At 42.1% G+C, this 14,309-nt stretch overlaps 3 protein-coding genes and 1 long non-coding RNA gene across 7 annotated transcripts in view; 2 read left to right on the forward strand and 2 right to left on the reverse strand.

Moving 5' to 3' along the window:
- Positions 1-2,239, forward strand: part of ankrd28a (ankyrin repeat domain 28a) — a 19,285-nt gene extending 17,046 nt beyond the window's left edge. For all 3 annotated transcript variants that reach the window (XM_014026084.1, XM_014026083.1, XM_014026082.1), the window contains 3 exons: positions 1,089-1,171; positions 1,243-1,334; positions 1,415-2,239. In XM_014026084.1, the coding sequence (XP_013881538.1) occupies positions 1,089-1,171; positions 1,243-1,334; positions 1,415-1,713 (474 nt within the window). In that variant the 3' untranslated portion in view covers positions 1,714-2,239. The remainder of the gene's footprint in view (positions 1-1,088; positions 1,172-1,242; positions 1,335-1,414) is intronic.
- Positions 2,240-2,795: 556 nt separating this feature from the next.
- Positions 2,796-7,793, reverse strand: btd (biotinidase). Its single transcript, XM_014026085.1, has 6 exons — positions 7,505-7,793; positions 7,148-7,297; positions 4,790-4,941; positions 4,530-4,707; positions 3,905-4,459; positions 2,796-3,830 (listed from the first exon to the last, which is right to left on the reverse strand). The coding sequence occupies exons 1-6, from the start codon at positions 7,706-7,708 to the stop codon at positions 3,534-3,536; spliced, it is 1,536 nt and encodes a 511-aa protein (XP_013881539.1). The 5' UTR covers positions 7,709-7,793; the 3' UTR covers positions 2,796-3,533.
- Positions 5,347-9,273, forward strand: LOC106530465 (uncharacterized). Of its 2 annotated transcripts, none has more exons than XR_001311790.1 (5): positions 5,347-5,583; positions 7,128-7,324; positions 7,565-7,701; positions 7,813-7,964; positions 9,185-9,273. It is a non-coding gene; the product is annotated as an uncharacterized LOC106530465 (long non-coding RNA). The 2 variants fall into 2 exon arrangements; XR_001311791.1 differs by having other exon boundaries at positions 7,182-7,324.
- A 619-nt stretch (positions 9,274-9,892) lies between these two features.
- Positions 9,893-14,309, reverse strand: part of snx13 (sorting nexin 13) — a 17,214-nt gene continuing 12,797 nt past the window's right edge. The window contains exons 16-25 of the mRNA XM_014026087.1: positions 14,251-14,309; positions 13,699-13,841; positions 13,440-13,547; positions 13,254-13,364; positions 12,975-13,124; positions 12,697-12,768; positions 12,460-12,605; positions 12,307-12,375; positions 12,122-12,234; positions 9,893-12,021 (exon numbers count right to left, since the gene is read on the reverse strand). The exon at positions 14,251-14,309 is cut by the window's right edge and continues 12 nt beyond it. Of these exons, the coding sequence (XP_013881541.1) occupies positions 11,786-12,021; positions 12,122-12,234; positions 12,307-12,375; positions 12,460-12,605; positions 12,697-12,768; positions 12,975-13,124; positions 13,254-13,364; positions 13,440-13,547; positions 13,699-13,841; positions 14,251-14,309 (1,207 nt within the window). The 3' untranslated portion in view covers positions 9,893-11,785. The remainder of the gene's footprint in view (positions 12,022-12,121; positions 12,235-12,306; positions 12,376-12,459; positions 12,606-12,696; positions 12,769-12,974; positions 13,125-13,253; positions 13,365-13,439; positions 13,548-13,698; positions 13,842-14,250) is intronic.

Here is a 14,309-nt window from a genome sequence, read left to right on the forward strand (position 1 = left end):
ACGTTTAATTTTAAAACTGTACTTTTGAGGTTAAACAAATGTTCATACTTAATTTAAATAAATTACAAGTTAAAAAGGGCATGGAAATTTCTGTTTTTTTTTTCATCGAAAAAATATCTAACCGTCAGACTAAAATATTGAACCGAATCGTGAATTTTCTGTATTGTTGCACCCCTTATATATATATATAGTCACACGGACRGCAACATKTCATTATCTCTGCAAAGCATACTGGGTAAATGACGACGTAGAATGGAAGAACATCAGCTTAACCTGTTAGCTGTAGCGTTAGCACATGRGCTAATACACACACACATATTGTTAGCTTGGGAAACTAACTACCGTATATCTGTGCTACATTGGGTGCTAAAGCTAACAGGCTAAGCTGACGTTCTCCTTCCATGAAGCAGCTCTGTTCATCGTCATTTTCAGTTTCACCCTGAGTCATGTCTACATTCTCCACTCTGTCAACGCGCTCTGGTTTCATTTAAAAGAGCCGATCGTCGAATATTGTCCAAGATTAACCTTTAGAGTGGATAAGAGCTCGCACCAGAAAAACTAAACAGCCTACAGTATGTTTAGTTGAGTAAATTTTAAAGCCAGCATCTCAGCTCACTACAGACTTTAAATTGAAAAAGCCTCCTGGATGGGAAGTGAAACGTCTTCAACTTTAGAATTGAAAGTCCAGTTGTTGTTTTTTTGTTTTTGTTGTTTTTTTACTCTTTTTTTTTTTTTTGATTAGTTGAGTAAATGTTTACCAAATAGTGTCTAATCTTACAAATTGTCAGGGTTCCCTTTAAGTTCATAATAATCAGTAAATTGTCCTGCATAAATAAATATACTGACCCACAGATTTGCTCTTTTCTTTTATTTCTCTGTCCTGATGTTTTTTTTCTGCACAGATAAGTCATAGCTACAGAGCAACAGATGGAGAAAATCACACAGCTGGTTCAACTTTTCTCCACTCCCTAAAACTTTTAGAAAAATGCACCAGCTGGCGTGGCCACGTGTGCTCRTTGGCTTAAATAGTGCTAAACTTGTGCAAACATGAGTAAAAGTCACACGAAGCCGCTCTCTGCTCCTTTCAGGGCCACGAAACGAGTGCCTTGTTGATTCTGGAGAAAATCGGTGACAAGAACCTCATCAACTGCACCAACACTGCGCTCCAGACGTACGTAGCTGGACATAGACGCTCACCCCTGACTGGACATCTTCTAACTGTGTGCCCCCCCTCCCTCACAGGCCTCTGCACGTAGCAGCCAGAATGGGACTAACTGTAGTCGTCCAGGAGCTGCTGGGGAAAGGAGCCAGCGTGTTAGCAGTGGATGAAAACGGTCAGCTTTCAGACTCACACTAATTATTAGTTCTAGTCATGTTATATGACCTGTTTTATTTTTTCTTCCTTATTTACCAGGCTACACCCCAGCTTTAGCTTGTGCTCCAAACCGCGACGTGGCCGACTGCTTGGCTCTCATCCTCAACTCGATGATGCCCACCTCCCCCATGGTCACGATAGCGGCCTTACCCGCCCTGCCTCTCACTCAGACGGTCATCAACCACCACCCCACCTCAAACCACATCTCCAAAGGCGTGGCCTTCGATACCCCACCCGCTCTGAGGCCTGAGCACGCCTCGTACTGCAGGCCCGAGCGGCCGCTGTCCTCCATTTCTGCAGACGACGAACTGAATGACTCGGACTCGGAGACGTACTGAGGACTAGACAGAGACCTCTAAATCTGGCGGGCTAGCCAGCCACTCAGGAGCCTTAATAGATAACCGTCAAAGTGGAGAAAATAGAGCAGGTTATTTTTAGGTAAGCCTCTTCAAATCTAAAAATAGCCTTTATATGAACCACATACCTGTTATCTTAAGGTGCATACCCATTTAGGGATAAAAATCTGCACTACAATGTAAATGAAAGTGTAAAGTTCCCCTGACAGCACTGTATGGTCAGTAACACGACCTTTTATCTTTTCAAATTTAAAACAGTATTTTCTTTTAAGAGTTAATCGTACTGTTTGTGGATTCTCTCTGGTTTTAATTCTTTTTCAAAGGTTTTAACCTGTTTCTTACAGGAGTGATGTAAGGCTCAGAGGAGGGTTTTTAACCCAATTGTCTAAAGAAACAGGAGGACAGTCTAATGCAGGGGTCTGCAACCTGCGGCTCTGGGGCCACATGTGGATCTTTGGTCTCTCTGCAGTGGCTTTTTGAAAATGTGGCCAAACATAACAAAATATTTTCTTTTGGTTTTTATACTCACAACAGAAATCAATTTGTACGCAAATATGTGATCAATCCTAATACAAAAAGTAAAATGTGTTAGCTCATGCTAGCCTGTTTACTTAAATATTCCAATTTCTTTCTATGATCATTCTCTCAAACCCATCAGGATTACCTTTAAATAATTTGAAGACTACATAATGAGAAGAATTGGGAAAAAACAGAATATGTCTAAATAATTCAGTTGTACTAGTTTTTATGAAATTTGATATAAACTATACAGTATTTTTCTTGTTTACATGACTATGTTCTTTTTATTTGTCCTGATGTGTATAATATTAAATAATATAATAATAATAACAATATTTTTTTAGTTTTATAATAACACTTCTACTGACCATAAAGGTTTCTGAAAAAGCTTCGAAAAGGTCCACGGACCACCAGTTGATAATCATAGTTGCAGTTTGTTTTGCGGCTCCGGACACGTTTTATTAGTGAAACAAGGAGCACAAATGGCTCTTTTGATCRTAAAGGTTGCAGACCCCTGGTCTAATGGGACCAGCTGATTAAGGTTCTTTTTTTTCTTCCTTCTTGTAATTGTTTTATTTTTATTTATAGTTCCTCATTCAGCTGTCGTGGCAGACACTAATGACTGTCAGAAACATTAATAATGTGTAGATTACGAAGCCACCAGTCGTTAATGAATTCTTTGTATTTATGTCTTTTAAGAGCTGATCCTGACAGCAGGTAGATGTCAGACCTATTTCCTGTACAGCTGTTTGAACCTGAACAAACGACCTGTGTGATCGTTATCTTGCAATGCTGTAACTATTTAATGATTGTTTTCTGTGCTGGAGACGGTGGAAAGTAGTGACACGGTGTGTGTGGTTGTGTGTGTGAGTGTGTGACCAAGAGAGAGCGCGAGCGATTAAGAAAGACCTTACTAAATATTGCCTTTTTAGGATTATGCAAATTTCAGGCAGAGGTTGGATGATACTTGGTGCAATGTTTGTAAAGAATAAGTAACAAATGAATAAACAGATTTGTTTTGATTTAGTTTGTGTATCCAAGACTCTGAGTCATAAAGCACCTTGTTTGGGTTTAAAGAGACAGCCTTAAAACAGTTGATCTGCATACCTCAGAAAAGGAGATGAAAGGGGGGCTTGTGGAGTTACAATAGGGTGGAATTCAGACCAAAGCGTTACAGTTTTTTAGGATTTAAATGCGTATGTCTCCTTTAATGATTTCAATCACATTTCAGTGTATGGTTATTCCTGATTAGTTGTTAGCAGGTTTGTGCAAATGCTCCAAATTTAATGAAACTCTGCCGGCGGTGTTTCTRGACCGTCCAGGTGGTACATTCGTCCGTACAGACAGGCCGTGACCAGGCCCCCGGTCACGCTCGAGTGTTTCATCGCCACTCTCCCATCTGCGCTTTTCTCCAGCTTCTCGGGCTCCTCCAGGACCATCCGGCTCGCCAGAACCGAAGGGTACACGTATCTGGTCTGGAAGCGCCCCTCCAACGAGAAGTCCAGCTTTGACTCGGCCTCCTCAACGACCTGCCCGCAGGAGCTGGGCTCGAGGTCTGCGCAGCGGACCACCRCGCACACCTGCAGATGGAGAGGCAGATAAATACAACATGGTAGAAAAGTTATTTCATGCAGCCGTATTTGTCGGTTTTGACCTGCAGGGCGTAACGTCCGTTCACGACGTGCATTCCTGCGAATGCTCCCAGTGCGTACAGCTCCTCGGGTTTGTGTACCGTCCACTTGTACTGAAGGTGGCAACACAAGGGGCTGTCGCACACCGTGAGGTCACTTCCTGTTTCTTTTAGGAGGACAAATTTAAACGGGTCGTGCATCATGGATGACGTGAAGGTGCGGTAAACGGGAGGATCGGCRCAGCTCTCTGTGTGACAGTACGCAGAGGTCGTAGCCACTGTTGGTGCGGATCCAGTCACGTCTACGTCCGTGCTCCGTCTCCCCCACAGTGGGTCTAAGACCGGCACCCTGGCCACGATCAGCCGACCCTCCTCTGGGTCTCCCCTCTTAGCGTGGTGGTAGGTGGCAGAAAAGGGGGTGTAGATGCCACTTCCTGTCATCCTGCGTGGGTCTTTCCGAAGGTTGGCGGCCAGCAAAGTSACGTTGGCGCCGGCGCTGAACGCCCGTTGAAACTGAACCGAGTCCAGCAGTGGGAGCTCGTTCATCCAAGCCGTGGTGAAGATCAGCTGTCGGACACCCTGAAAGAGCAGAAAATGAAGTCAAATGTTTTGACTGAGTTAGTGTGGAGACGTATGTTTTTTTTTTGACCTCTTCCACAAGAGCTATTGTCGGTTCTCGGAACAGGATGTCGAAGCAGATGTGGAGGCCAAACCTCCCGGCGAAAGGTGTTTCAAATGTGATGATTTCTGGCTGTGGAGGTGTGTCGAAGGACGCCTCAAAGTAGAGGTTGTGTTTATGGTAGCGTGCCACCAGCAGGCCATCAGAACTGTGATTAAATAAAACAATGTTAGCATTAAGGAAAGCTTCTTTTTTTTCTTTTTCTTTTTGATTAAAGATGAATTCAGCACTTGAAAACCACGTTGGTGTTGAACTGCCAGCGCCCATCAGAAGGACATGCTGGGGACAGGTCTGTGTTCGGGGGACAGGGTTGGAGATCAGCCATGTTTGCCACCAAGTAGAGGTTGAAGCGACGGGCCATGCAGCTCAGCCTCTGGAGGACCTGGGTGATAAAAACAAATGGGATGTAAATCCTATAGTTAGGGTTGACTTGGGTTTTCCTTTATGCTGCTACAGGCTTAGACTGCTGGAGGACAAATTAACCGTTTTTACTCTTTACACAGGACTCTCAAGTCTCACGCTTTGGGCGTGAGACACACACATCTGAGAGTTCACACGCTCTCACGCCACACTCCCAATTATTTCTGAATGTGTTCAAGGCTCAGAACATTAAACACAGCATATCAGAAGTATTACACCATACCTGCAGAAATCTTTCACCTGCTTAAATAACATTAAAATCAATCCAAATTGACAAGACAAATACATATTTTCTTTATAGAAAAAAAGATAATCTGTTTTCTTCTGTTGCTACATTAATGTATTGCTATTTTTACCGGCTCAACTGTGTGTGTGTGTTTGTGTGTGTAGAGCTTTTATGTTTTTGTATTACAACACTGAATTATTTGCAAAAGTGCCATAACTGTATGATTGTTGCCGTTATTGTTATTAGCAGCTGAAAAGACCAGAGTCAGTCATGGAGTTTGATTCCAGTCACAGAAGTGAAGAGGAGGAGGAAGGGGCAGGTGAGGAAGAGGAGGAGAGGCAGCAGGACCAACAAAAATCAGTTCCAGCTACTGTGGAGGTTGTTTTTTTTTCTTAATATTTGCTTTGTTTTTTACGAAAAGCTTCTTGTTTCATAAGCTTTTATAAACTGATTTGTGTTTTTATTTGTATCAGTGAACACACAGGCTACACACACACACACACACACACACACACACACACACACACACATACACACACACACACACACACACACACACACACACACACTGGTTTTGATTAAAAAAACAGTGTTTTTTTTTACTGCAAATCAATTAATCATGTTAAAAATCAGGTATTCATGTTAAAATTATGGTTCCACTTGCATCCGTTGAGCGATCAGATTAAAGACCTCCAAACCAGGATCTCAGGCTGAATTTAAACCTCAGCCTCTCCTGACCTGAGTGGAAAATGTCTGACTTACCTTGTAGCATTTTGGACTGAACATAAATCATAAAATGTTTTTCGTAGAATCAAACAGTTACTCTAAACATAACATCTGATCAAGAAGATATTTAATATTGATATATTCAACCTTTAAAGTTGACAGGTTTATAAAGTAGATATTACTGTCAGTTTCTAGTGCAGGATGTAGCCAACAGGATGCAGGAACAGGTAAAACTCCCCAACACCACCAAACCCTACAACTGAGCTGTCCACCACCTCCGTCCTATCCCACCCCCAGCCCACTCTTAGGTGTTTTTTTTTTTTAAAGTTGGCAACCCTGCAGCTCAGACCGATCCTTTCCACCTATTGTACAAACAAATWATGTTTTTAATCATAGTTTAAAAAAAACTGTTCTCACGAGGATACGCTGCACGTGCTTCACATCACCTGCAAACAGCTGGATCAGCATCAGAGCCACGTTAAATAAAGGGATAACCTGGCTATTTTTAAAGCAGGTTTTCAGGTCAACATTTATAACAAAGACCTCACATGATGTTAGTGCTTAGAGGAAGTTTTTTTAAACAGGGGCAGATATACAATATTTTTCTTCTTCTTTTTGCACCTCTATTATTCAATAATTGATTTACTTTGATGTTTTTAATGGTCTTTTTTTGGTTTTAAGAAACAATTGGATAAATACTCAGCTACTTCTAGCAGTCTACTTCTGMAGCTTCACGCAGCAACCCCAGCTGCAAATGACTCTTTTCTTCARTTCCCATGGAATTCAGGGATTAAAATAACAGTAAATTATTTTTAAAACAGCATGGCTTTTATGAGGGGTTCCCTGGATTTTTTCACTCTTGTAAGGGGTCCCCAGACCCAAAATGTTTGAGAACTCCTTCCACTTGACCTATAGAATACTCACCAAGTGTTTACTTGTGCCTGTTTAACAGCCTGTTAAAATACACCAGAATGCAGGAAATGGTGTCTAATTCATAAATTTTTTTTCTGGGGGAAAAAGTGCAACTTTTCTCACTGACGAGTTGGCAACAGCTGTTCAGCAGCTCGAAATCTCACTCCAAGCTCAGGTCAAAACTTGAGAGCCCTGCTTTACGTGTTTGTATTTGCAGTTGTTGCTATCACTAACTTTATCTGCTTGTGTTCCCAATGAACCTACCCCCCCCCCACTCCCCCCAGATGTTTGTTGGACACCTGACCTCAGTGTTGTTGTGTCTGCCTGGCTCCGCGCAGGGGTTCCAGCTCTCCTGTTGTGGGTCAGGAATGGTTTCCAAGTAGCCATAGATGGATGAACGGGTGAAGTTGAACCCGTGAATGCCGTCTTCTGGAAACACAAGGATCTGAGCGCCCTGTGTGAGAACAGAATCATGGAACAGGTTCATCTGCTGACATCAAATTCAAACTCACAAATTTTCAAACAAATATCCTAACTAATAAGTTGCAATTTCCTCATRTTATCTACTTTCTGTTAGTGTCTCTGTAATGTTCAGCCTAGAATATGATTAAAATGACTCAAAAACAAAGTATTTTCTAACTGGGAACCTGTCAGTCCATACTTGTTGTGCAGCCAGCCCAGCCTGCTTTTCATACACGTCCAGGTTTCTCTGCATGTGCAGCAGGGCATCGTGGCGGGACACAGGCACGTGAGGCTCCGGGTTCAGGATCAAATTATGCTCGTACACGGCCGCAACGTACGAATCCACAGCGGACTCCGGCTGACCGAGGCAAATGTTGACAAAAAAGAGAACGAACGGTAACATCTCGTCACTCTCGCTGGTTTATTAAACATCTGGTTGGGAGCTCAGAAGTGCTCCCTGGTTAAAGAACAGCGAACTGATCACATGCCTTTTTTTTTTCCCAATAGGTGATAAGAAAACACACTGCTTGCGAAAATGTACAASCAGAGTGCGGTCTACTTGGTCTACTTCAGTGCTGTGCAACTGAATTTCTTCAGGGGCCACAGTTACTGCAGGCCAACAGCTGAGGGGCCAAACATCCAGCAGTTAAAGTCATTATGTAAATAAACCAAGTATTTTATGAAAACAACATAAAGAACCCTATGTAATAAAAGTAATTAGAGATGCTCGATATTGACTTTTTGCTGACTTTCGACATGCCGATATTGTACAACACTTAATTTCCAATTCTGATATTAACCGATATTACAAACCAATAAGGTGACATCACATATCTCCTGTCAGGGACATTTTGCCTGCTTTTTGTTACCTCACTAGATGCATTCCATAAGTAAATATTGTATGAACAAAAACAAAAACCATTTAACTGATATTAAGGGGGAAAGTGCCATATTTGTTTTTAACATTTTGTCTTAAACAATAGTTTGGATCATGCTCTCCCTGAGATAGTTCAGTTTGATGATGTCATCAATCGCGTGCTGGTGAACGTCTCTGGACCACAAGCATTTATTAACACATTTTGGTCAAATTCAGGTGATGATTTATAGAGCTTTTATCAGAATAAAAACCGATACAGCTATGTAGAGATGTCGGACTGATAATATCTGCAGGCCGATATTATCGGACATCCCTAAAAGTAATGATAATAATACAAAAACACATTATGCTTCTTATTTACTACAAAATATATTTTGACATCTCTGACTTGCCAAATTGTATTTTCACTTTTATAGTTTTATATTCAACTGCTTGTAATTTTAACTGTCTTGAGTGTTCATAGAAATAATTTTGACCAGCTTGTAGCCAAGATCCTGTTTCTGTAGATACCAAACATGTCTGTGTTTAACTAAAAGATCTTAGAGTAATTAAAGTAGAAAACCGGGCTTTTGGGCTTAAAAGATTATTGAACCAATTGATGGGCCGAACTTTGGTCACTCGCGGGCCGAATCTTTTCGTGTTTACATCCCTCTGTTTACATCATGGATAGCACTTCACTTTTATTTTGAAAATAACAAAATCGGAAGTAAGACGTGTGTTACCCGGAAGTACTTGGACAAATTCACCTTTCCTCTCCTTGCTTCGAGTAAGAGGGGTTAGAACAAATATTGGTCGGGTTTTTTATCCTTCATTTTGCTGATTTAATTAACCGGGTTTCACAAATAGACTCTAGTCCATAGATACAGCGTCGTTTGTCAAGAAAGTCATTTGCTTCTAGACTATTTTTAGCTGTTAGCATTAGCACACGCGCTGGTTTACAATGTCAGCAGCGCCAAAGTCCGACTCGACAAAGTCCTTTAAGAAATTTTTGGACTGTTTCAGCTGCAGAGTCTTATCCGGTGGTGGTTTGATCGCCGCCGCAGCTTACGTCTATTTTGAAACCAGGAGGGCGCTTAAAATGAGGGGTCCTACCGCGGGGACAGCGGCGCAGGTTACATTCGCAGTCGGTGAGTAAAAAAAAACAGCTCTTGTGTACGTTTTGAGTGAGCTGCTCGCTGTCTCACAATAACAACTCCACAACTGTGATCACCTTACCAGCTTTGGTCTCTTTGGGAGCTGTTATCCTCTACGACCCGGTGGGGAAAATTGAGAAGAAGTCTTGAAAGAAGACCTGCACATTGTGATGAGAACTACGAGATGACAAGACTGATCCTGAAAACCTGCAGAAATCTGATGTGTTGATATTTTGTAGCTGAGCTTTGCCACATTAGTGGAGACTGCTTCTATTATTTAATATGGAAACAAAAATCTGAAGAACTCTTCCTCTTGGCATGGTTTGTGGTAGCTGTACACTTTTTTGTTTGTGATCCTGCTGCACTTTAGGCCTCATGGGTTCATTTGGACCCAAGGACAGCAGGAGGGTAAAGCCAGCTGTGGTATTAATGTGGGAAGTTATGGTTCTTTGACAAATTAATATGTCAACCAAAATAAATAAATGGCACAAACAGTAAAAGCACTATGAATTGTTTTTTGGCTAAACATCTTAGATGCACGAATTCCAAAATAAACAACAATAAAGACAGCAAACGATTGTTTTTTAGTCAAGAGTTACCTTTTTATTAGTGTTATACTGATTTGAGCACAACTGCTCACAAGGAAAAGTTTAAGCATGATGCCAAGAAAAAAAACAAACCCTTATAGCCTTTTTTTCTTTTTTGGTCATGACATCTCATTTGACTTGTTTGGGTAAATAAAAATATGAAAATAGAGTTGAAAGTACATTTAGGCACACTATTAACACATAATGTACACATATGCACAAATTCTTTTCAGTATCATAGATTTATATATGTATATATATACTGAGGTTTTTAAAAACTTCCTGCGTGGAGAGGGTAGCAGAAAGTTGAAGGTGACATCTCCATCATGGGGGCGACAGTTTCACTTCCCACATAGAGTTCATGTCTTCCAGCTCAGCCAATCAGACTCCACTGCTGCTCAGTGCATCTGAATGACAACAGTCAACGGGCTCCCTGACAAGCATGGTCAGCCAATCGAAGCCGGACTCAGCTGCTACAGTAAGTGCTAATTAGCAGGGAGTCGATGGATTTATGACTTTAAGGAACTTGAAGGGGCACACAGTTCAGGTTGGAGAGAGGGTCTCTGTCAGTTAATTGTTTTTCCCCCCTCCACTGAATACGACAGTCCTGAATGGATAAAACTCCACACGTGTTTAAAAAAAAAAAACCTAATAATTGAGCTGTGACAAAAAAACTCCCCCAACCACTGCTTAATCAACACACCCTGCAAGAGTGTGCATGTGCAAAATACCCTCCAAAACACAGACTTATAAAACAAGTCTATAAAGTAAACCTTTGCAATAACGGAATGTGAAGTTACTGGGGGTATAAGGGAAAAAAAAAACTCCAGGGTGGACATCTTTTAGGTTTCTTCCTCCTTTAAAACAATTAATTTCTATTTTTAATACACAAAGAATCAGAACGCACATGCATTAAAGAAAAATAATATATTGCACCAAATCAAAACCAACGTGATTAGGGATATAAATGATTTCCTTGTTCAAACACTGAAGGAGATCGCCCTCTAGTGTGCATCTCTTGGTCGGTATACGCTAAGATTTAAGGCTGGCACTGGCACAGTGACTCACTGAGGATGGTTGTAATCTTGACTACAACCTCCAGTTGCAACAATCTTCTGCAGAGCAGACCAGAGGGTACAGTCCACACTGTGCCTCCCACAGCCGAGTCTTTTAGCTCATTAAAGGTCTCCTCCGTCACATGATCAGCAATCTCAGTGCTACATGAGTCTCCACAGGGACAAACGAACAGCACGAGCTTTGGTTGTCACAGGTTAGGGCAGTAGAATTAAAGGGGGTCTGTTAGGTACAAAATGTGAAACACTGGAGAATCAGAAGAAGCAGGAACTWAAATATTTCATCCTGCTTTATTTCAGTCACATTTCAAGGCCTTTTAAACCCAGTGCTTATGACATTTTTGGTTGAGAACAGGTACGTTTTGATTGCAGCTGGATGGCTCTATAGGACTGAAGCAGGAGGGTAAGGCAAGGTGTGGGATTAGACTAAGTCCTGGAGTTTAAAACCACAAAATAATAATAAAAAAGCAGTATTGGCTGGTTAAAGATAAAGCTCAAAGCAACAAAAAGGTCCATAAATGGGTGGTGAGAGAGAAACTAAAAGAAAAGACTGCCATGTTCAGTCTTGGTGCAAATGATAGGGTTCTGCTCGAGTCTGTCACACAGTGAGCACGGCCGAGCTGCTCGTGCTTCGGCTCGCTCCTGGTGGAAATGATGTTGGGAGTGTGTGTTTCCACTGACAGGAGTGTGCGAGGGGAGAGAGCGTGGGCAGCGTTCACGTCAATCCCCAACACCCCCTCCGCACACGTTCAGCTCTCAAGTCTCAGCGTGTCCGGTCGGCCCGTGTCCCGACGCCGCCGTCCCTTCCTGTCACCTCTTGAGCGAGGAGCCTTTGAGTTTCTGGCTGAACTTGTGGATCCGAGGGGAGCGAGAGTGCAGCTTGACGAAGAGCTCGGGGAATTTGTACTGAGGGAACATGGTCTCCAGGAAGCCCTCTAAGAACACGTAGACGAGTCGCCGGTTCATGGGCTGGTACTGAAACATGTCAAAGACTCGAAGGATGCCCTTCCTTGTAGTGTCTGCTCCGATGATGTGTTTCAGCTCATCTGAAGCAGAGAAAGTAAGAACAATGACTGACACAGCAAAAAGCTGAGGGATTTATACACAGGATGAGGAGAACCAGTTGTATAAAATGTATATATTGACCTGGCATGATGCCCAACAGACTCGTCTTGGCAGCTACTCGTGTCCTCATGCGGATGCACTTGTCCCGGCGCAACGGCGTTTCAGCTAGAATCCCACTGGGCCAATAGGAATCCCTGAGCAGGAATAAAAACAGTCACATTAGATTCCTAATCAAACACTTACAAGCAAAATACCACCCCAGTTACCTGAACCTCTTCACGTAGTCTGCCACCTGCTCTGGTGACGTCAAGTAGTCCACGTGATCCACGATTTTCCTTCAGAACCAAAACAAAAAAGAACTAAACGTTGTGTTTTTTACTGTGAAGCTGGTTATTTAGATCTCTTTGCGAGAGTCTGACCTGTTGATCGTGTCTCCATAAGTKGCTCTGATGAGCTGCTGCAGCAGGTTTTTAATGTTCCTGCGCAGCCACTGGTTCTTCTCCTTCAGATCGAACACCTCGTCCATCAGCAGCAGCATCACCCGCAGCGGGATGTTATCATCCACCTGGACACAAAAGAGACGGTTTGACAGAAAAAATAAATAAATAAATGAAGAAGTAGAAATAAACGTGGAATCAATGAGGCTGCAGACTCACGTTGTCATCCAGCTGGGCTGAGACTCGACAGTGTTCTGGATCTATATCAGATTTAGGAAGGAGTGGAGGCACCTGGAACAACAAATCCATACAATAATTAAATGTTGTGCTTAATGACAATTATTCATATAAAACACATTTTTTTAATTAAGCAGAGAAGTCATTCCAGGGTTCGTACACTTTTCCCCACAGTYAAATTAAATTATTGTGAAGAATTTCAAGTCCCCGTTTGAACCCTGTCATTTAGACCAGTGTAGAAAAAGAAACATTAAACCCACCTTGAGGATGGATTGTTTGATGTCCTGACCCAGCCGTTCTGACATCCGGCCCATGTTGTTCATCCCCTCAGCCAGACTGTCCGGCAGGGATTTTACTGCATTGGACATGTTCCTCATGGAGCTCCGCAGAGGGTTCACAAACGTGTCTATCTGAAGGAGGAGAAACGAAAACCAAACAAAAATTTAGTTTGATAAAATCTGTTTAAAACTGCACTAAACTTAATGCTTGTAGTTGTTTTTGCAGCATAAATAAATAAATTATAAATAAAAATCAAAGACCTTTCGTGCAAACTCTCCTTTGCCCTTGCTGTAGGCTTTGTTCTCCAGGAAGTCGTAGACATGAGGAATCAGATTGGGGCAGCCCTTCACCATTTCTGGGTTTAGCAGCAACTGAAAAACACACATTAAGTCACGGACACACAACAGAAAACTAACAACTAAGCTACAGAAGCACGAAGCTTTTACCTGAAGGTAAGCATTGAGGTCCTTTTTTCTTTTCTCCAAAAAATCTCTGTCCATATTGTTGAAGGTTTTCTTTCCTGGAAGCTTGAGGATCGCTGACAGGTTCTCAAACTAAAACCGAACACACACACACACACACACACACACACACACACACACACACACACACACACACACACACCAGGTTTATAAAGGTGAAGATAAAGAAGAAAAAAAAGGCACGAGCTGCTGCGTTATTTTTAAATAAATCATTTGAAATCACCTGTTCTGTGATTCTCATGTGGAAGTCGTGAAAGTCGGAGTAGCGGCGGTAGGTCTTCCAGCAGTCCTCGCTGCCGTCTTGGTTCCGTCTGAACACGGTGATGGTGTAAAGTGCGTAGGTCTTACCGTGATCGTTGCAAACCCCTGTGGCACCCCAGAAGCCGGGAAGACAAGCATCAGCTACCCCGCCCCGTAATATGTACCCCCCCCCAAAAAAATGAGTGTGAATTGAGGATGGAGGACCGGTTGATGAAAGGGGGGAAAAAAAGTTGGAAAAGAATTGTTGCAGGTGGAAAGTGTGTGAGGGTAGAGAAGCAAATAAAAAGAATAAATGTGGAAATATTAAAGAAGAGAGAAAAAAGGAAGAAAAGGAAGAACATAAAACAGTGAAGGTAATGGAATAAAAGAAATGACTGTGGAGTGAGACAAACATGCAGATGTGTGGAGCAAGGAGGTGAAATAAAAAAAACATGCAGGGAAGGACTAGAAGAGCTTACAGGTTTACAGAAATGAAACAAAACACATAATTCAAAAGAAACACACAAGCTGTTACCTGTGTCAGATATGTAGGCATGTAGCTGTGTAAATTCATCATGGCAGGCATTTGTCAAG

This window comes from Austrofundulus limnaeus, unplaced genomic scaffold (genome assembly GCF_001266775.1).
Source record: "Austrofundulus limnaeus strain Quisiro unplaced genomic scaffold, Austrofundulus_limnaeus-1.0 Scaffold524, whole genome shotgun sequence".
Lineage (NCBI taxonomy): Eukaryota > Metazoa > Chordata > Actinopteri > Cyprinodontiformes > Rivulidae > Austrofundulus > Austrofundulus limnaeus.